Raw genomic sequence first — 22735 nt, 5'->3', positions numbered from 1 at the left:
CTCCCACTGCTAAGTTTCACAAAGAACCAGAAATTGATAGATGTGCAGAGACCATTTCTACACATCTCCTCTGCTGTCCCTCATACCCTTGTGTGGTCTTTTTCATCCCCCTTTTACTTATCAATGCTTCTGTGATAATCAACCTTTTTTTTAAGATTTTATTTATTTATTCATGAGAGACAGACAGAGAGAGGCAGAGACACAGGCAGAGAGAGAAGCAGGCTCCCTGTGGGGAGCCCAATGTAGGACTCCAGCCCAGGACCCCAGGGTCACACCCTGAGCTGAAGGCAGATGCTCCATCACTGAGCCACCCAAGCACCCCGATTGAATTTTAAAACTCTTTTTATTCTCAGAATCAGACACTAACAAATATTTGAGGCATTCGTTGAAGGCACTGGGGCTTTGAATAAATGCTCTCTGCCAAGCGACACGATCAACAAAAGTTCTGTGTGAGCACAGGAGTCTCCAGGGCCCAGAAGGTGAACACAGAACACAGCCCATGGGGGAGGATGGGGGAACAAGAGAGTTAACGTCCCAAAAGCCTCCCAGAGGATGGAACCAGAGGTCTGGAAAATGAGGGCAAGATTCCCATCAGAGAGCAGAATCTGGCTTTAAGAAAGAATCTTCCAAATGCCTATCCAGTGGACTTTCATCATTGCCACTGACTTGAGATCTCTGAGCTTCCTCCATGTTTCTTCAGTTGGGATGTCTATTATGGTTCTTGTGCCCCACCAGAGCACAGGGCATACAAGAGTTATCACATCTAGTCTTTGAGGTTTGTTCCCACCAGACCACAGGAAGTCACACCCTGTCCATTGAGGGGAATGGAGCATCACTAAGAGATTGTGGATATTTAGGGTGTGAAGGGTCCTCTAGCAGGTGTGTATTGAACTAGCCACTTACTCATCTAGGTGGACAAAGCTTTCATCAAACATTCTCTGCAGGGACATTGAACAAAAAAGAGGTCCATTTTCTCCATAAATCTCAAGAAAAATCTATAGAATTTTGTTTTATGGACTTAAAAGAATTTTTACTTACAGTCAAAATATGATGTGGTTTTCAGACTTTATGGCAAGTATGAGAATTATTTGGAAAGTTTACTAACACAGAGATTGCTTGGCCCCACTCCTAGAATTTCTGACTCATTTTACTGAAGATGGAGCCTGAGAATTTGCATTTGTGGCAGGTCCCCAGGTGAAACTGAAATCACCTTTGGTTGATGGCAATGTGGGAACTGGTGCATTACACCACTTTGTAGCTGATGTGGCCACACAATATGGAAATGGCTTTCCTCATTCTGAAAACAGTAGACAAGGACTCTCCCCTAGTCCACACTGAGACAGGGATAGCCCTAGGCCTATATTCTGGGACACAGATACATAAATAGTTGTAAGAGCTGGAATAATCAGAACTCTCACTGGGGAAGCTTCATTTTTCTCATATAGAAATATTACCAGAAGAGACTTGGTTTTCTTTTCCAGTTTCTATTTTTGCATTTACACTACATATACTAACACTCACTCAGCTACCAGAGCAGCTGGTGCGTACTTCTTGTGTGAACGTACACAGGTGCTTGCCATACAGATATCTGAAGAGCAAAACATGCTTTCCCTGTGCTTCTCCCCTCTGGGTACCTCTATAATAAGATTTAAACATTGCGATCCAATAGTTCGCTTGAGTGCAAATTCAAAACAAACAAACAAACAAAAAATCCCAGTTTTCCTAGTTTCCTTCTGCAGCATTTCTTGTACATCTAACATACATTTCTTTTTCTTTAAGATTTTATTTATTTATTTGAGAGAGAGCACGAGCAGGAGGAGGGGCAGAGGCAGAGGGACAAGCAGACTTCCCCACTGAACAGGGAGCCTGATGCAGGACTCCATCCCAGGACCCTGAGATTATGACCTTAGCCAAAAGCAGACACTTATCTGACCATGCTACCCAGGTGCCCCTAACAGACATTTCTGTAAATACATACTAGAATTTATAACTCATGAATGACACCTAAAAGTAAGGGTTTCCAATTGGAATAGGCTTGACTGTGTGTCCCAATAAAAGGGTAGAGGACTGTCAAGAGGAGGAGCTTCTGCTTCCACCTTGCAGCACGCAGACACAACCTGCCATAAATAAGGCTTTCTCCAAGACTGATTTACCTGCTTCAGCTGTATTCAATTGTACTGGAGAATAGGTGTCACTCATGCTCAGCATAATTTCCTGCCGTCAAAGTCTCCAAGTGTTGTTACCTTTTTTCCTCTTGGGTCTACACACACAGTAATCCCTTTGCAATCAAGCGTATGAATAAGGCAAAAGCAAAGAAAATACATTTCCTCCATCATAGCAAACCACTGCGCTGGTAAATGGTGACATAGGAGTGCTGGATACCCACAGGATTTTAAGTGTCGCGGTGTTCAGGAAAGCCCAGGACGTGTACAGGTATTAGAAGGCATTTGGCTTAGGGTTAGTGCTCATGAGGGATGGATGGTGGACCCTGAGAGGAGCTAACATTCCAGAAAAGGCAACATCAAAAGTGTCTCCTCTGAGACACCTGGGAGGCTCAGTCGGTGAAACGTCTGCCTCGGCATGATCTTGGGGTCCTGGGATCCAGCCCCCCACAGGGCTCCCTGCTCAGGGGGGAACTTGCTTCTCCCTCTGCCTGCTGCTCACCCTGCTTGTGCTCCCACTCTCTCTCTCTCTGTTAAATAAATAAATAAATAAATAAATAAATAAATAAATAAATCTTTTTAAAAATTTCCCTTCTGGCTTCTTTGGTTAATGTTGGTTAATGACTTTAGCTATTAATTATAATAAAAGGTAGCATGCACTTCTTATGTGCCAGGCACTATTCTAAGGACATTTCATGCTTTAACCGATTTGATCCTCACACAGCACTATTATGAGTTGGGTAGTAGTAGTGGGATCAGCATTTCACAGGAGGACAGACGAAAGCACGAGAAACATTCAGTAATTTCCAGTGTCACAGCACATACACAGAGACTGGGTTCAAATCCAGACAGGGCATCAGAGCCCATGGTTCTGATCGTGTTTTCATTCATTCAGCCTCTACCTTCTGAATGCCTGTCATGTGCCCCGTACTAATGCAGGGACTAGACACTCAGTCCTGAATGAAACAGCCCCCTTCCTTTCAGGGGCCCACAGACCACAGGGTAATAAGGGCGAGCACAGGGAGGATGGGTAAACATTGTGGTAATGAAGCAAGCTGCTTAGTGTTTGGTACCCGCATCCTTCTCCAAGCTGGGCTCCCTTGATGTCAGCTGATCTAGGATATCATTACAGCCTGAAGAAGTTCTGGCTCACTCCAGGGGGGGGGGGGGGACACAGGGTGCTGGAGGCGGGGCTCTTACTCAAGATTCATTTCCTAGTAGAGCCCGACCAGTTTTACAGTCCAGTTTCAGTTTCTGTTTCCTAAAGTGAACTGCAGGAAAACAAGGAAGAGGCGCCAGGAAGTGCTTGCATATATACAGGTCTCCTTAGCGTCTTTCTCAGAGGCAGAGGAGGGAGACTTCTGAAGAGCACGGTAGCCAGAGCCACAGCCTTCCAGCACCGCTAAGAAGCACTCCACAATCATGAGGTAAAAATGCTCCTGCCCTGATTGTGCTGAAAATATCCAGGCTCTTGCTGTGAATGCAAATCCCACATGGCCACCCTCCTAAAACCCAAGTTCCTGACTTGTTTTGCTTCTGCATTTGTTTGCAGCCTTGCGGTGCTCTAGCTGCAAGGCCTAGTGTTCCTCTTGCCAATGCTGGCTGGTTTATTTCTGAGATTTTTCTGCCCCAACTCTGTCAAACTTCCTCAGGGTGCCTCATGGGGATGCTGACAGATGAGGTCCAGAGGAAGGAGGGAGGAAGGAACCACAGAGAGAGAGAAAGGGAGAGAGAGAGAGAGAGGTGCTTCAATTAGGCAGGTGCTTCATTTAAAGATGGGGTGGGGCAGGGAAGACTCTGTTTTGTTTCCTGTTTGAAAGGATTAAGTGAGAGGCTTTTAATAAGATTCTTATTTTATTTTAAGATTTTATTATTTCTTCATGAGAGACACAGAAAGAGAGATGCAGAGACACAGGCAGAGGGAGAAGCAGGCTCCCTGCTAGGCATCGGATGGGGGGGAGGGGGTTTTAGCCAAAGGCAGACACTCAACCACTGAGCCACCTAGGCGTCCCAGTAAGATTCTTATTTAATGAAGGATCTGTTTTTTTTTTTTTTTATTTTTTTTTTTTTTTTTTTTTTTTAATTTTTTTTTTTATTTATTTATGATAGTCACAGAGAGAGAGAGAGAGGCAGAGACACAGGCAGAGGGAGAAGCAGGCTCCATGCACCGGGAGCCCGACGTGGGATTCGATCCTGGGTCTCCAGGATCGCGCCCTGGGCCAAAGGCAGGCGCTAAACCGCTGCGCCACCCAGGGATCCCGAAGGATCTGTTTTTAGCAGATATTGTTAAGATGTACTCCAGGCAGCAACCCCAACTCATGCGAAGGTAGATTTCCTTTCATTCATCTTAGATTTGTATTAGGGCTGATAAGATATAGTCATTAATTCAGCAGAATATATTTTACCCCCAAATGCTACTGATTGGCCCAAGTCCTTCTCTCTGAAGTATGGATTGGAGGTCAGATGCTTGGAGAAAAGAGCCCCCACCTCTAAAATGCTCTTTTGCACCAAGATTGCCCTGGGAGGAAGTAGGGTGGGAAGGGAGCTTTCTGTTTTCTCCCAATGTGAGGGTGGGATAGCCAGACTAGATGCCTCAGCCTCCGCCTCAGCCCTGGGAGCTCCAGAGTGCAGGGACACCAGCCCCAGCTTTGACTTCCTAGAGGACACATTGCCCTACTTCTATAAGTTTCCTGATCTCTCTTCTGGAAGGGATACTTTTTCTGCAACTCTGCATGTCTGACAGGAAAGAAAAAGATCTGATGTATTTCCAGATGTCTGTTTCTAGGGTAATTCAGAATATTTAGAAACCTTTTCTAACTTCTTAGAACTTTAGCATAGTCTTCTCTTAGACTCTGTCCCATAATAACACAGACCCATCAGTCTCTTTTCTAATTTTCTTAGATCCCTTAGTAATTAGGTGCTGTTGCCAGGCATTGGCCCTGCGCTCTAAGACAGTGGTTCTCAAATCTGAGCATGCATAAGATCTATCTGGAGGGCTTGCTAAAAACAATTCCTGGACTCCACTCCCCACTTCAGATTCTGATTTGGTAATCCTAGGTTGAGGTGTTGTGCCCAAGATTGCGAATCGGAGAAAACCAGCAAGGAGCTGTTAGCAAGCTCGAGGTTGGGTCCAAGTATACCTGACACAGCAGAGCAGGGACTTGGACCCCGAGGTGAATTACAGCTGGGTCTTATTAGCAAGGTCGAGCTTGGGTCCAAGTATACCCGACACAGCGGAGCAGGGACTTGGACCCCGAGGTGGGTTCCAGCTGGGTTTTTATGGGCTGGTCTAGGAGTAGGGTGGGGTTTTTCAGTAAGGGTGGGGGTGTGAGAATCTTCAGTAAAGAGGTCTCACAAGCTCTTGCTTCCTTATTCCGATAAGGGCGTGCTTTGTGGGTTTTTTGTAGCCGGGGTAAGGTAGAGTTCAGTACCTGGTCACAGTGGCCTGGTCACAGTGGCCTGAGATGGCTGCCAAAGCTACAATGGCTGTACTTGTGCCAATGTTAAACTTGAATGGCCCTAATTTTCTTGGCCTCCACAGAGGTCCAAGGATGGGCATTTCTAACAGGCTCTTCGGTGCTAGTACTGCCTTCAGACACTGGTGCAGCATTAGCTCTGAACCTGGTGAATGGTGTCACTGTGGCTTTTATGCAGACAAGAAGCAGAGGAAGAAACTGATGTGTATAAACAGTTGGAACTTCTACAGTCATCAGGAGCATAAGTCTCAGAAGTCTCAGTCCAGGAAGCAAGTGTCTGGAACCAACTTCTGATTTATTGGTGGAAATGAAAGCCCATAATCGCACAGTGAAATTGGATGCTTTGGAATGGATACTCAAAGATTTTACATGTGTGTATAGTAAATGCCTCTATCCTGCAAATGCACAATTGACTATAGGCTTTATATTTTGGAGATAATTTCAATTGTATTCACTCTTTCTGTTTCTCTTATAAAAAATGAAAGTTGCCAGGCACCCAGGGGGACTTAGTCAGTTAAGCATCCCTCTCTTGATTTCTGTGGAGGTCATGATCTCAGGGTCTTGATATTAAGCCCCACATAGGGCTCCACACTCTGCAGGGAGTCTGCTTGAGATTCTCTCTCTTCCATTGCCCCTCCCCTCTCCCTGCTGCACTCACATGGTCATGTGCTTGAGTGTGTGCACTCTCTTTCAAATAAATAAATCTTAAATTTTTTTTTTAATTAAAGGAGAGAGTTGCTAAAGAGCTTATGTGCTAAGTTTATGTAATCTTATTGGGAAGAAAAATATATCAGATTGGACATGAAATTTTCAAGGGAAGTCTACTGTCATTAGCATGCCAGATATCACACCAGGTATTCTCCTAGGCTCACACACACACACACACACACACACACACACACACACACACACACCACCCATCCCACCGCATATTATATTAAGAGGCTCAGACAACCTGGCTCTCCACTAAGGCCTGTCCAGGACTTCAAGAGGACAGAGGGTCCTTCCCCATGCAGACACTCCTACCCATTCTCCTTCCTCTTTTCTGTTTATTCTACTTGGAGTAGTTAAGTCTCCATCTGACTCAAGTAGCATAAATGAACAGGAACTGACTTAAAGTTCCTGGAATGGCTCAGGACCCACATGCAGAACTGGAGCCCAGGAGGGCCAGAACACGACCATGGAAAGCTTGAGGGACCTAGACTTTGTATCTATTCCATGTGCCTCTAGGTCACCATCTCTCCAGGGCATGCTGCAGATCACAGCCCCTTGAGCCCTCCAGCAAGCACAGTACTCTCCCTAACTCCAGACCACTGGCTCCCACCTGCCTCTTGTTTCCATTTCCAGCTTCCACTTGAGTTTGGGTGCCCAGCCCCAGTGTAATCATCAACTTGGATGGGAAGGAGAGAGGGAGAGGGTGTAAAAAGTGAGAGATAGGGGGCAGGAAGAATGGGGGAATATAATCTTCCATTTGAAATACTTGACAAGTATTTCAAAGATGGTTTTTGGCACACTGCGTAACTTTCCATGCATCTACTGTTTGTCTATGTCAGAATCTATAATATTTAGAATATTGGCTCCTCATAAAAGGGCTAATTAACACATGCTATGAAAAAATATGTTTTTAAATGAGAAAAAGCAATGTTTCAGGGATTCTAATACAGAGGCAATGCAGAGAAATGATTTTGGGAAGTTAATGATTTTTAACCTACTCATCTCTGAAGTTATTCAGGATAGGGTTTCTGTGTGGTGAGTTTTCCTTATTTTACTTTACTTTTACTTTATTTTAATTTTATTTAAAGAACCAATACTGAAGGGAATGGAGATTCTTCTTAGAAGAGTTGCAAGAGTCCCTTAAAGGAAAAAGAGCATTACCTATAAGAAAAGATGCTAGGCATCTTGTGAACCTCCTCCTGTAACCACACTTCCAATACTGTGAACACAAACCACAGGAGAGAAAAAATAAAATTTCAAAAGATAATTAAAGCCACAAATGCAAAGATTTTAATAGACCAATAGAAATGAGAAATGTTAAGATGTCAGTCTAAGAAATAGCAGTGAGGTGGAGGGTAGAAAATGATTACATTTTATTTCAAGATAAAAGTTTAAAACATGGGATCCCTGGGTGGCTCAGTGGTTTAGTGCCTGCCTTTGGCCCAGGGCATGATCCTGGGGTCCCGGGATCTAGTCCTGCGTCAGGCTCCTGGCATGGATGGAGCCTGCTTCTCCCTCTGCCTGTGTTTCTGCCTCTCTCTCTCTCTCTCTCTCTCTCTCTCTCTCTCTATGTCTATCATAAATAAATAAATAATAAATAAATAAATAAATAAATACATCTTTTAAAAAAAGTTTAAAACATTGCTAACATACATAATACTAAAGTAGTATGATGATGCAAAAGCAGAGGAAATAAGAATTTAGAATTGTTGAAATATGATTTAAATAGTTAAAATGGGAAAGCTCAGACAAAATGAGAATAGAGATTGCTGAATTAATAAAAAGACAAGATAAGGGGCACCTGGGTGGCTCAGAGGTTGAGTGTCTGCCTTTGGCTCAGGTCATGATCCTGGGGTTCTGGGATGGAGTCCTGCATCAGGCTCTCCCTATAGGGAGCCTGCTTCTCCCTCTGCCTCTCTCTGTGTCTCTCATGATTAAACAAATAAAATCTTAACACAACAAAAACAAAAACAAAATTGCCTTTAAAAACAAAAGACAAAACCAATTTGATAAAAAAAAAAAAGTTTGGATGACCAAAGAAAATCAGTTAAGGATATAAAACTCAAATAATAAGAAATAGCAATAAGGACAAAAAGGACAAATTAAGGACCAAGAAGCTAAAAATACAAAAGACAATGCATAGGGGTAATGAGATTAAAATCAAGCTGGGGAGACATTAACAGAATATATGATTCCAAAGCTAAAATTTTCAAATACAAAAGTAAATGCTAGGTAAGATGAAGAACATAAAGCAATCAAATAGCCTTTCTTCTTAAAAACTGCATCAAGTCAGGGCACTTGCATGGCTTAGTGGATTAGCTTTAGCTTTCCTTTAGCTGCCTTTAGCTGCCTTTAGCTCAGGTCATGATCTCAGGGTCCTGGGATCAAGTTCCATATTGAGCTCCCTGCTCAGTGGGCAGTCTGCTGCACCCTCTGCCCTTCCCCCTGCTCCTGCCCTGTCTGTTTCTTTCTCATAAAAACCATGGCCCTGGGATCCCTGGGTGGCGCAGCGGTTTGACGCCTGTCTTTGGCCCGGGGAGCGATCCTGGAGACCCGGGATTGAGTCCCACATCGGGCTCCCGGTGTATGGAACCTGCTTCTCCCTCTGCCTGTGTCTCTGCCTCTCTCTCTCTCTCTCTCTCTGTGACTATCATAAGTAAATTAAAAAAAAAAAAAAAAACATGGCCCTTTCCCTAATCCTTCCACTACCCACATCACCTAACCCCTGTGTCCCTGTGCATTTAACGCATACACCAAAATACAGAAACAAAAAGGAAATATTGTTCTTTTTTGATTGGGGTAAAAGCCCTGAGGAAGAGGAGGAGGAGATCTGTACTGCCATGCTTCCCGTTTCTTGTCAGGAGAATCCATGCTGTGTCTCAGAGCCTCACCTTTCTGTTTTGCCTTCCAGCGAGAGCACCAGGAAGGCCTTAGAGAGCTGCCTATGGCAACTGAAATGCCATTTCACCTGGACCTTGGTGGATGGAGAAAAGTCCCTGGATGATTTTGAAGACAAGGTGTGCGATGTAACTGAATTCCAGAACAATGAGTTCAAAGCCACAGTCTTCAACATACTGGCCTACATAAAACACCGCAGAGGCCACAACAAGGCAGCCCTGGAATGCCTCCAGCAGGCAGAGGAGCTGATCCAGCGGGAGCACTCTGATCAAGCAGAGATCCGGAGTCTGGTCACCTGGGGTAACTATGCCTGGGTCTACTATCACCTGGGCAGATTTGCAGATGCTCAGATTTACGTGGACAAGGTAAGACGAGTATGTGAGAAGTCTCACAGCCCCTACAGCTTAGAGAGCCCTGAACTAGACTTCCAGGAGGGGTGGGCCCGGTTACAGTGTGGCAGGCAGCACAACGAGAGGGCCAAGGTGTGCTTTGAGAAGGCTCTGGAAAGGAATCCCAAGAACCCAGAATTCATCTCTGGACTAGCCATTGCGAGCTACCGGTTGGAGACCTGGCCACTGCCTCAGAATCCCATCAACCCTCTGAGGTGGGCCATTCGGCTGAATCCTGACAACCAATATGTGAAAGTCCTTTTGGCTCTGAAACTTCAAAAGATGAAGGAAGAAGGGGAAGGGGAGAGTCTTATTGAGGAAGTGCTGGAGGAAAACTCATGTGCAACAGATGTGCTTTGTGGAGCAGCAAAACTGTATCAAAGAAAAGGAGCACTGGACAAAGCTGTCGAACTGCTAAAAAAGGCTCTAGAAGGCATGCCAAACAATGCCTACCTGCACTGGCATATTGGATGCCTCTATAGGACAAAAGTCCTCGACCTATTGCAGGACATAGGAAAGAATGAAATGTATGGGAAGAGAGAGAAGTTAGAAGAAGCCATGGGACAAGCTGTGTATCATTTAAAGAGAGTGGATGAGGCCAGTGCAAACCTATCCTGTGTCTGCTCCTATCTGGCCTGCCTCTATGCCCAAGCAGGTCAGTACGACAAAGCAGAGCACTACTTCCAAAAAGAATTCAGCAAAGAGCTTTCTCCTGGAGCCAAACAAGTGCTCCATCTGCGTTATGGCAACTTCCAGCTGTATGAAATGAAAAACGAAGACAAGGCCATCCATCATTTCATACAGGGCATGAAAATAGACCAGAAATCAAAGGAGAAAGAAAAGATGAAAAATAAGCTGCAAAAAATTGCCTGTATCAGACTTTCTAAAAACAGAACTGATTCCGTGGCCTTGCACCTGTTGGCGTTTCTTCAGGAGCTGAATGGAGAAATGCAGCCAGCAGAGAACTCTGAGAGGCATCTGGACTCTAGAAGCTTCATCCCCCCAGCATCTTTCGCTGAGGAATGAGGAATCATGATAATGGTGCCCATGGGATGATGGAGGGGAGGGAACAGAAACCCCTCCGCCAACTGGGTATTCACGATATTTGACAAGTGGTACTGTGGGGTAGGCATGGGCTGAGCTGCTGGCTATGGGTCTAGACCAGGTTTGTGGAGGAAACTGCTGGGCCAAGTGTTAACATATGAATTGCTCAGGGAGTTCTGACAGGGAGTAGATTGGATGGGGCAGGGCCCGGGGCTTGGTAAGGGGGCTACTTCCCATTGACGTCTTGGGAGCAATTTGCATTATGACATTCCCTTAGTCATCCTCCATGGGGTGATGCCCTGGGTTTGTCTCTATGTTTATATAAAGCAGCCAGATCCCTCACATCTGTAACACTGTGGTCCATTTTTGTAATATTTTTCCACCCTTGGAGTCATTTTAGATCTTGTACAGTTTGGCCCTGCATAGACAGTAACGTGCTGTGTCCCTTCAAAGGCTGGAGGACCAAAGCCTCCATAAAGCTAGGAATCCCCTGTCCTTCACTTCTGCGTCCTCCCCAGACAGTCCTCAATCTAGACTGTCCTAGAAAGCTTGAGTTCAATTGTCCCATTATGTGAGATGGGAACGTAGTTTGAAAAAAAGAGAGCAGAGAACAGGCTGAACTTAGAAGGAACATATCCAAGACAAGCAATGGGGTTAGGCAATCAGGGTTCAAGAGTTTCAGGAGGCACATGGGTAGATTTTGCCTCCATCCTGCTCTCCCTATGTTACAGCAAATGAATAAAAAGGGAGATTCTGTACAACATGCCAGAAAGTAAAATAATACATTTATTTAAAATGTCTGGAAAAGGGATCCCTGGGTGGCGCAGCGGTTTAGCGCCTGCCTTTGGCCCAGGGCGCGATCCTGGAGACCCGGGATCAAATCCCACGTCGGGCTCCCGGTGCATGGAGCCTCCTTCACCCTCTGCCTGTGTCTCTGCCTCTCTCTCTCTCTCTCTCACTGTGTGCCTATCATAAATAAATAAAAATTTAAAAAAATTTTAAAAAAATAAAATAAAATGTCTGGAAAAATAAATGTCATGCCAGTAGGGATGGGGACTGAGTAGACAAAAGAGAGAAACAGAGAAGAATGCTGGTTTGTTCTTAAAGACTGTAAATCATATGGAGAAAAATTTCACTTTCTTGGCCACTGTTAGGAAAATTTCCTTGTAAGCTGAAGACTTGCTTTGCTCAAACATGCTTGGCTGAGCCCAAGTCCAAGGTGATAGGAAAGCAGCAGAACAGAAGACTCATTTGGATGCCAAGGACCTAGTGAAAGACCTTGTAAAGTGACATCACTAATGGAGAGTTTTCTCCCCCAATTAGACGTGTTATATATTAGGTGATAACAAAACTTTTTGCCCTGAAAATCTTCAAGGAAACCACAAAATTCATGGTTTGTTTGGGGTGATTGGGGTTTTCTAGGTGAATACTGAATGGCCAATGATATCAGTTTTAGTGTGAATCAAAACAGAGCTGACCCAGCACAAACCCTCAGTCACCCTCTGGGTTGCAAAATATTTGCCTATTCACATTATTTTAAATTTAAATAGTGATTACCAGGAGCTGAGGGTTGGGAAATAGGAGACATGTCTTTTAAGGGTAAAAACTTACAAATAATAAATAAGTCCTGAAGATCTAATGTATAGTAGACAACAACGTTGTATTATAATCATCATACTTGCTAAGTTAGGGCAAGATCTTGATTATTCACACCACAGCAAAGAAATGATAAATATATAACACAATAGAGGTGATAACTATCACTACACTCATATTACAATATATAAATGTATCAGATGACCCTTAAATTTGCGCAGTATTATATGTAAAATGTATTTCAATGAAATTAAGTATATATTAACATTTTTATTAAGCAGTTAAAACATATAAACTTTGGGATTTTTTTAAATTAAAAATTCAACTACTGTAATGGTTTTCATGTTGTTTTCTGTATTAAAAATCATGTTGTGTGCGCCGAGATCACCAGTACGCATAGTATGGATTCCTGAAAAAATCTATAGATTTAATTAATAAATAACTTAGAGGTGATGGAACATAAAGGAGTGTTCTGGGTTTTGGGGCTTTTTTTTTTAATTTTACTGTACCATATATCTTCTAAATCCATATACTGATTAGTGAAATATTATACTGCTTGTGAACTGGCTCCACATAACCTGGGCTGGTCTAACATTATAAGCACTGAATAGAACAGACTTTTTCCCCCCTTTTTTGCCTTAAGAATCCAGAATTTCAGCTTACACCCTGACACCCACCACCATCCACACTCATGCACACAAGTCCCCTGCCCCACACTCTGACAGTGGGTGGACCGGTTCTCTTCTGTTATAGCTTATTAACAGCATGTGCTTCCATCTGCATTCTATCTCCTCTTCTGGCCTCCATTATGAGAAATGAAGTATCACTCATTCTGTTACATGCCCGATTCTGGAGGCAACCTAAATGCATTTTGGAGAGTTTTCCCTACTAATTAAACAGAAAGAAACAAAAGGCCCTGAGCTCTCTCTTATTTTCTAAGAGGCCTTTGTGGAAAATGCAGTTTACACTAGCTGCAAAGGTAAACTCATTCTATTGGACTGAATGGGACACACATACCTTAGGAAAAGGTTTAGCTTTCTTATTATTGGATCTGGTGCCTGGGGAGGAAAACCCAGGGTGTTGTGAGTGGAAGGTAAGATGAGCAGGTGTGCTTTTTTTTTATTATTTTATTTATGAGAGAGAGAGAGACAGACAGACAGACAGAGACATAGGCAGAGGGAGAAGCAGACTCCATGCAGGGTACTTGCACTCCCACTGATATGGAACTTGATCCCGGGTCTCCAGGATCACGCTCTGGGCATGAAGCCACCCGGGCTGCCCATGCCTCTTTTTTTTTTTAAGATTTTAAAATTTTATTTATTCATGAGAGACAAAGGAAGAGGCAAAGACAAAGGCAGAGGGGGGAGCCTAATGCAGGACTTGATCTCAGGACCCCAGGATCACACCCTGAGCTGAAGGCAGATGTTCAACCACTGAGCCACCCAGGCATCCCTGTGTACTGACCTTGAGAGAGGACCACTGGCACCTGTAGACTGCTGAGAAAGGAAGGTACACCAGGTGTGTACAGTCTTGTCCATGATGCATGTAACGCCAGCAAGACCTTCGCTGAAACAGGTTCCTGAAAGGAAAAAGGTAAAACAAATAGGAAGGAGATAGGTGACATATTACCCTCAATTTTTATTTGAAGACCAAAACCAATGGAAATGATTAGAAAACAATACATAAAATTATGTTTACACCTCATGTCTTCTGAAATCTCACAACAAATGGAGCCATGTTAACTGCAGTATGCCTAATTCCCTGGCTTTTAGCACATTTCTAGTGCAGGACAGTTGACTCCCCTCAGGTAGGCACCGAGGAAAATAAAAAGCCCCTGAAAGGCATGTTCTGGGTGTTGATGAAGGAGTTTTTCAGAATGACCTGATCACACCTGTTATTTGCACACCCCAGCACCCACACTCACCCATGTCCTCTGCCCACAAAATTGCATCATTCTGTACATCTGATTGCCACCTCGAGAGTCCTGATACCCTGGCCACGATGTTCTCAAATATGTTAGTGCCCATGAAGGAGTAAGAACTTCTCTCATCTGTATGGGGGCCAACGGGTACTGAGTATTTATCTGCCAGCCTCAGAGTCCTCAGTGAAAGGTTCACTAGCTTCTGCTCTTAGGCCTTTACCACCAAGCTCAGAGAGAGTCCCCGGGGGCAGCAGACCTTGAGTCATGGTCCTTGTTCATCTTTCTTCCTACCTCCTGTCAACGATTTTCACAATCTGCACCCAATGCAACTGGAAGTGTGGAAGTGTCTGAATCCTGACAGAGATAAAGGGGTACCTGGATGGCTCAGTGACTGAGTGTTGCCTTCGGCTCAGGTTGTGATCCTGGGGTCCTGGAATCGAGTTCTGATTCGGGATCCCCATGGGGAGCCTGCTTTTCCCTCTGCCTATGTCTCTGCCTCTGTCTCTGTGTCTCTCAAGAATAAATAAATAAAATCTTTAAAATAAATAAATAAACACAGATAAAACTGCAAAGTCCCTGCCATATGGCCTTGGATGCCAACCTGGGAAGTGTGGATTCCACCCAGAGACCATGTGCTCCTGTCTCCCCACCCCCATCCACCACCACTTCCCCCATCACCTAGTTTGGGGAAGGCAATAATTTAGTTTGACTCATCAATAAGAAAATTTCCTGGAGGAGGGGCAAGATGGCGGAAGAGTAGGGTCCCCAAGTCACCTGTCCCCACCAAATTACCTAGATAACCTTCAAATCATCCTGAAAATCTATGAATTCGGCCTGAGATTTAAAGAGAGACCAGCTGGAACGCTACAGTGAGAAGAGTTCGCGCTTCTATCAAGGTAGGAAGACGGGGGGAAAAGAAATAAAGAAACAAAAGGCCTCCGAGGGGGAGGGGCCCCGCGAGGCGCCGGGCTGAGGCCGGGGCGAGTGTCCCCAGGACAGGAGAGCCCCGTCCCGGAGAAGCAGGAGCTGCACCAACCTTCCCGGGGGTGAAAGGGGCCCGCAGGGAGCTGGGGCAGGACCCAGGAGGGCGGGGATGCCCTCGGGCTCCCGGGGACACTAACAGACACCTGCGCCCCGGGAGAGTGCGCCGAGATCCCTAAGGGCTGCAGCGCGCACGGCGGGACCCGGAGCAGCTCGGAGGGGCTCGGGCGGCTCTGCGGAGGGGGCTGCGGGGCGGGAGCGCGAATCCAACAGCGCAGGCCCCGGGAGCACAGGGCGCTGGGACACAGCCCAAAATCCGGCCTCCCCCGGGACAGGCAGAGGCCGGGAGGGCCCAGGACAGCGAGGACGCTCCTGCCCGGAGCTGAGCAGATCAGCGGCCCCGCCCCGGAGCCTCCAGGCCCTGCGGACGGAGAGCCCCGTAGTTACTGCGGAGGCTGACTCCAGGGCTGCAGAGCTGGCCCCGCCACAGGGGTTGTTCCTCCTGGGGCCTCACGGGGTAAACAACCCCCACTGAGCACTGCACCAGGCAGGGGGCAGAGCAGCTCCCGCAAGTGCTAACACCTGAAAATCAGCACACCAGGCCCCTCCCCCAGAAGACCAGCTGGACGGACCAGTTCCAGGGGAAGTCAAGGGACTTAAAGTCTACAGAATCAGAAGATACTCCCCCGTGTTTTTTGTTTTTGTTTTTTATTTTTCTTCTTTTTGATTTCTGATTCCTTCCCCCACCCCTTTTTTTCACCTTTCTTTCTTTTTCTTTCTCTTTTTCTTCTCTTTTTTCCTTTTTTTTCTTCTTTTTCTTTTTTCTTTTTCTCTTTTCTTTCCTTCTCTCTCTTTTTCTCCTTTTCCCAATTATACGGCTACTGGTGGCTCTAGAAAAAAGCATTAAAGAGTCACGAGACTTCATGACTGCAGAATTTAGATCCAATCAGGCAGAAATTAAAAATCAATTGAATGAGATGCAATCCAAACTAGAAGTCCTAACGACGAGGGTTAACGAGGTGGAAGAACGAGTGAGTGACATAGAAGACAAGTTAATGGCAAAGAGGGAAACTGAGGAAAAAAGAGACAGACAATTAAAAGACCATGAAGACAGATTAAGGGAAATAAATGACAACCTAAGGAAGAAAAACCTACGTTTAATTGGGGTTCCCGAGGGCGCCGAAAGGGCCAGAGGGCCAGAATATGTATTTAAACAAATCCTAGCTGAAAACTTTCCCAATCTGGGAAGGGAAACAGGCATTCAGATCCAGGAAATAGAGAGATTTCCCCCCCTAAAATCAATAAAAAACGTTCAACACCTCGACATTTAATAGTGAATCTTGCAAATTCCAAAGATAAAGAGAAGATACTTAAAGCAGCAAGAGACAAGAAGTCCCTGACTTTTATGGGGAGGAATATTAGGGTAACAGCAGACCTCTCCACAGAGACCTGGCAGGCCAGAAAGGGCTGGCAGGATATATTCAGGGTCCTAAACGAGAAGAACATGCAACCAAGAATACTTTATCCAGCAAGGCTCTCATTCAAAATGGAAGGAGAGATAAAGAGCTTCCAAGACAGGCAGGAACTGAAAGAATATGTGACCTCCAAACCAGCTCTGCAAGAAATTCTAAGGGGGACTCTCAAAATTCCTCTTTAAGAAGAAGTTCAGTGGAACAATCCACAAAAACAAGGACTAAATAGATATCATGATGACACTAAACTCATATCTGTCAATAGTAACTCTGAACGTGAACGGGCTTAATGACCCCATCAAAAGGCGCAGGGTTTCAGACTGGATAAAAAAAGCAGGATCCATCTATTTGCTGTCTACAAGAGACTCATTTTAGACAGAAGAACACCTACAACCTGAAAATAAAAGGTTGGAGAACCATTTACCATTCAAATGGTTCTCAAAAGAAAGCAGGGGTAGCCATCCTTATATCAGATAAACTAAAATTTACCCCGAAGACTGTAGTGAGAGATGAAGAGGGACACTATATCATACTTAAAGGATCTATCCAGCAAGAGGACTTAGCAATCCTCAATATATATGCCCCAAATGTGGGAGCTGCCAAATACTTAAACGAATTATTAACCAAAGTGAAGAAATACTTAGATAATAATACACTTATACTTGGTGACTTCAATCTAGCTCTTTCTACCCTCGATAGGTCTTCTAAGCACAACATCTCCAAAGAAACGAGAGCTTTAAATGATGCACTGGACCAGATGGATTTCACAGATATCTACAGAACTTTACATCCAAACTCAACTGAATACACATTCTTCTCAAGTGCACATGGAACTTTCTCCAGAATACACCACATACTGGGTCACAAATCGGGTCTGAACCGATACCAAAAGATTGGGATCGTCCCCTGCATATACTCAGACCATAACGCCTTGAAATTAGAACTAAATCACAACAAGAAGTTTGGAAGGACCTCAAACACGTGGAGGTTAAGGACCATCCTGCTAAAAGATGAAAGGGTCAACCAGGAAATTAAGGGAGAATTAAAAAGATTCATGGAAACTAATGAGAATGAAGATACAACTGTTCAAAATCTTTGGGATGCTGCAAAAGCAGTCCTGAGAGGGAAATACATCGCAATACAAGCATCCATTCAAAAACTGGAAAGAACTCAAATACAAAAGCTAACCTTACACCTAAAGGAGCTAGAGAAAAAACAGCAAATGGACCCGACACGCAGCAGAAGAAGAGAGTTAAGTAAAATTCGAGCAGAACTTAATGAAATCGAGACCAGAAGAACTGAGGAACAGATCAATAGAACCAGGAGTTGGTTCTTTGAAAGAATTAATAAGATAGATAAACCATTAGCCAACCTTATTAAAAAAAAAGAGAGAGAAGACTCAAATTAAAATCATGAATGAGAAAGGAGAGATCACTACCAACACCAAGGAAATACAAACGATTTTAAAAACATATTACGAACAGCTATACACCAATAAATTAGGCAATCTAGAAGAAATGGACGCATTCCTGGAAAGCCACAAACTACCAAAACTGGAACAGGAAATAATAGAAAACCTGAACAGGCCAATAACCAGGGAGGAAATTGAAGCAGTCATCAAAAACCTCCCAAGACACAAGAGTCTAGGGCCAGATGGCTTCCCAGGGGAATTCTATCAAACGTTTAAAGAAGAAATCATACCTATTCTACTAAAGCTGTTTGGAAAGATAGAAAGAGATGGAGTACTTCCAAATTCATTCTATGAGGCCAGCATCACCTTAATTCCAAAACCAGCCAAAGACCCCACGAAAACGGAGAATTACAGACCAATATCCCTGATGAACATGGATGCAAAAATTCTCAACAAGATACTAGCCAATAGGATACAACAACACATTATGAAAATTATTCACCATGACCAAGTAGGATTTATCCCCAGGACACAAGGCTGGTTCAACACTCGTAAAACAATCAATGGGATTCATCATATCAGCAAGAGAAAAACCAGGAACCATATGATCCTCTCATTAGATGCAGAGAAAGCATTTGACAAAATACAGCATCCATTCCTGATCAAAACTCTTCAGAGTGTAGGGATAGAGGGAACTCTCCTCGACATCTTAAAAGCCATCTACAAAAAGCCCACAGCAAATATCATTCTCAAGGGGAAGAACTGGGAGCCTTTCCCCTAAGATCAGGAACAAGACAGGGATGTCCACTCTCACCACTGCTATTCCACACAGTACTGGAAGCCCTAGCCTCAGCAATCAGACAACAAAAAGACATTAAATGCATTCAAATTGGCAAAGAAGAAGTCAAACTCTCCCTCTTCGCCGATGACATGATACTCTACATAGAAAACCCAAAAGCCTCCACCCCAAGATTGCTAGAACTCATACAGCAATTTGGTAGCGTGGCAGGATACAAAATCAATGCCCAGAAATCAATGGCAATCCTGTACACTAACAATGAGACTGAAGAAAGAGAAATTAAGGAGTCAATCCCATTTACAATTGCACCCAAAAGCATAAGATACCTAGGAATAAACCTAACCAAAGAGGTAAAGGATCTATACCCTAAAAACTACAGAACACTTCTGAAAGAAATTGAGGAAGACACAAAGAGATGGAAAAATATTCCATGCTCATGGATTGGCAGAATTGATATTGTGTAAATGTCAATGTTGCCCAGGGCAATTTACACGTTTAGTGCAATCCCTATCAAAATACCATGGACTTTCTTCAGAGACTTAGAACAAATTATTTTAAGATTTGTGTGGAATCAGAAAAGACCCCGAATAGCCAGGGGAATTTTAAAAAAGAAAACCATATCTGGGGGCATCACAATGCCAGATTTCAGGTTGTACTACAAAGCTGTGGTCATCAAGACAGTGTGGTACTGGCACAAACACAGACACATAGATCAATGGAACAGAATAGAGAACCCAGAAGTGGACCCTGAACTTTATGGTCAACTAATATTCGACAAAGGAGGAAAGACGATCCACTGGAAGAAAGACAGTCTCTTCAATAAATGGTGCTGAGAAAATTGGACAGCCACGTGCAGAAGAATGAAACTAGACCACTCTCTTTCACCATACACAAAGATAAACTCAAAATGGATGAAAAATCTAAATGTGAGACAAGATTCCATCAAAATCCTAGAGGAGAACACAGACAACACCCTTTTTGAACTTGGCCACAGTAACTTCTTGCAAGATACATCCACGAAAGCAAAAGAAACAAAAGCAAAAATGAACTATTGGGACTTCATCAAGATAAGAAGCTTTTGCACAGCAAAGGATACAGTCAACAAAACTAAAAGACAACCTACAGAATGGGAGAAAATTTTTGCAAATAACATATCAGATAAAGGGCTAGTTTCCAAAATCTATAAAGAACTTATTAAACTCAACAGCAAAGAAACAAACAATCCAATCATGAAATGGGCAAAAGACATGAAGAGAAATCTCACAGAGGAAGACATAGACATGGCCAACACGCACATGAGAAAATGCTCTGCATCATTTGCCATCAGGGAAATACAAATCAAAACCACCATGAGATACCACCTCACACCAGTGAGAATGGGGAAAATTAACAAGGCAGGAAACCACAAATGTTGGAGAGGATGCGGAGAAAAGGGAACCCTCTTGCACTGTTGGTGGGAATGTGAACTGGTGCAGCCACTCTGGAAAACTGTGTGGAGGTTCCTCAAAGAGTTAAAAATAGACCTGCCCAATGACCCAGCAATTGCACTGTTGGGGATTTACCCCAAAGATTCAGATGCAATGAAACGCCGGGACACCTGCACCCTGATGTTTATAGCAGCATTGTCCACAGTAGCCAAACTGTGGAAGGAGCCTCGGTGTCCATCGAAAGATGATGGATAAAGAAGATGTGGTTTATGTATACAATGGAATATTCCTCGGCCATTAGAAACGACAAATACCCACCATTTGCTTCAACGTGGATGGAACTGGAGGGTATTATGCTGAGTGACGTAAGTCAATCGGAGGACAAACATTACATGTTCTCATTCATTTGGGGAATATAAATAACAGTGAAAGGGAATAGAAGGGAAGGGAGAAGAAATGTGTGGGAAATATCAGAAAGGGAGACAGAACATAGAGACTCCTAACTCTGGGAAACGAACTAGGGGTGGTGGAAGGGGAGGAGGGCGGGGGGTGGGGGTGAATGGGTGACGGGCACTGAGGGGACACTTGACTGGATGAGCACTGGGTGTTATTCTGTATGTTGGTAAATTGAACACCAATAAAAATTAATTTAAAAAAAAAGAAACTAAAAATAAATAAATAAATAAAAGATTTTATTTATTTATTCATGAGAGACACACACAGAGAGAGGCAGATACATAGGCAGAGGGAGAAGCAGGCTCCATGCAGGGAGCCCAATGTGGGACTCCATCCTGGGACTCTGGGATCACGACCTGAGCCAAAGGCTCAACCAGTGAGCCACCCAGGCGTCCCTAAACTCTTCTTTGGAGTCAGTTTGCCCATGAATGGTTGTTTGGTACAAATGTTTAAAGGTAAAATGATATAGGACCAGATTTTCATGCCCATAATCAGACAATAGGACACAAGAGTTCTCCAACATATCTGTTGAGTACAAAAGCAATAACAGTATTTAAAATGCTAGTAACCTGAAAGATACTATACAGTGAAAACAAACCTAGAGGTTAAAAAGAGAAGGCAATAGAAGAACTTGCTTTCTTTTATATTTTTGGTACAAGATTCAATTCATTAGTGAATTTTTAAATAGTTACCTTGAAATATAATCCATATACTGTTCAGTTTACCCACTTAGCAGGTCTGATTCCATAGCTTTCAGCAATTCACCAGAGCTGTGCAATCATAATCACAGTTAATTTTAGAAGATTTTCATTACCCTCAAAAGAAAAGTCCATGCTCCTTTGCTATCACCTATGATCCTGCCATTCACCCCAGCCCTAGGCAACCACTATCTACTGTCTATCTCTATAGCCTTGCCTTCTCTGAGCATTTCATGTTAATAGACATTTGGTGATTGGCTTCTTTCATTTAGCATAATGTTTTCAAGGTTCATCTATGTTGTAGTGCATATCACCGCTTTATTTATTTGGAATAAATGTAGTGAGTATTATACTTATTTATACTGCTGAGTAATATTCCACAGTGCAGATATACCTTATTTATTAGGACAATGCATCAATTAACAAATCTACTTTTTGACTATTATGAATAATGCTGTTATGAAAATTTAAATGCAAGTTTGTGGGAATGAGTTTTCCTTTCCCTTGGGTTGATGTACCTAGGAGTGGAATTGCTAGGCTGTATGATCATGGGTAACTCTACAGTTAGCCATTTGAGGAACTGCCAACAAGTTTGTCAGTCACTGCACTGTGTCACATGAAGGATTTTTAGTTTGCTTCTCTCTTGAAGCCTCCCAGAAAAGTACAGATTACCAGTAAGAAGCAGTTATACCCTGACCCATAAGGAAATTTTCTTTTTTTTAATAAATTAATTTTTATTGGTGTTCAATTTACCAACATACAGAATAACACCCAGTGCTCATCCCGTCAAGTGTCCCCTCAGTGCCCGTCACCCATTCACCCCCACCCCCCGCCCTCCTCCCCTTCCACCACCCCTAGTTCATTTCCCAGAGTTAGGAGTCTTCATGTTCTGTCTCCCTTTCTGATATTTCCCACACATTTCTTCTCCCTTCCCTTATATTCCCTTTCACTATTATTCATATTCCCCAAATGAATGAAAACGTACACTGTTTGTCCTTCTCCGATTGACTTACTTCACTCAGCATAATACCCTCCAGTTCCATCCACGTTGAAGGAAATGATGGGTATTTGTCGTTTCTAATGGCTGAGGAATATTCCATTGTATACATAGACCACATCTTCTTTATCCATTCATCTTTCGATGGACACCGAGGCTCCTTCCACAGTTTGGCTACTGTGGACATTGCTGCTAGAAACATCGGGGTGCAGGTGTCCCGGCGTTTCATTGCATCTGATCTTTGGGGTAAATCCCCAGCAGTGCAATTGCTGGGTCATAGGGCAGGTCTATTTT

General features: G+C 43.7%; 1 protein-coding gene across 1 annotated transcript; it reads left to right on the top strand.

Annotated features, from left to right (window-relative positions):
- Window positions 1-3444: 3444 nt before the first annotated feature.
- IFIT2 (interferon induced protein with tetratricopeptide repeats 2) lies at window positions 3445-12740 on the top strand. Its single transcript, XM_055308701.1, has 2 exons — window positions 3445-3589; window positions 9264-12740. Exons 1-2 carry the CDS (start codon window positions 3585-3587, stop codon window positions 10663-10665), a joined length of 1407 nt encoding a protein of 468 aa, XP_055164676.1. The 5' UTR covers window positions 3445-3584; the 3' UTR covers window positions 10666-12740.
- The last annotated feature ends 9995 nt before the right edge of the window (window positions 12741-22735 follow it).

Source organism: Nyctereutes procyonoides, unplaced genomic scaffold (assembly GCF_905146905.1).
Source record: "Nyctereutes procyonoides isolate TBG_1078 unplaced genomic scaffold, NYPRO_anot_genome, whole genome shotgun sequence".
Classification (NCBI taxonomy): Eukaryota; Metazoa; Chordata; class Mammalia; order Carnivora; family Canidae; genus Nyctereutes; species Nyctereutes procyonoides.
This window is presented reverse-complemented; position numbering and strand designations above follow the sequence as displayed.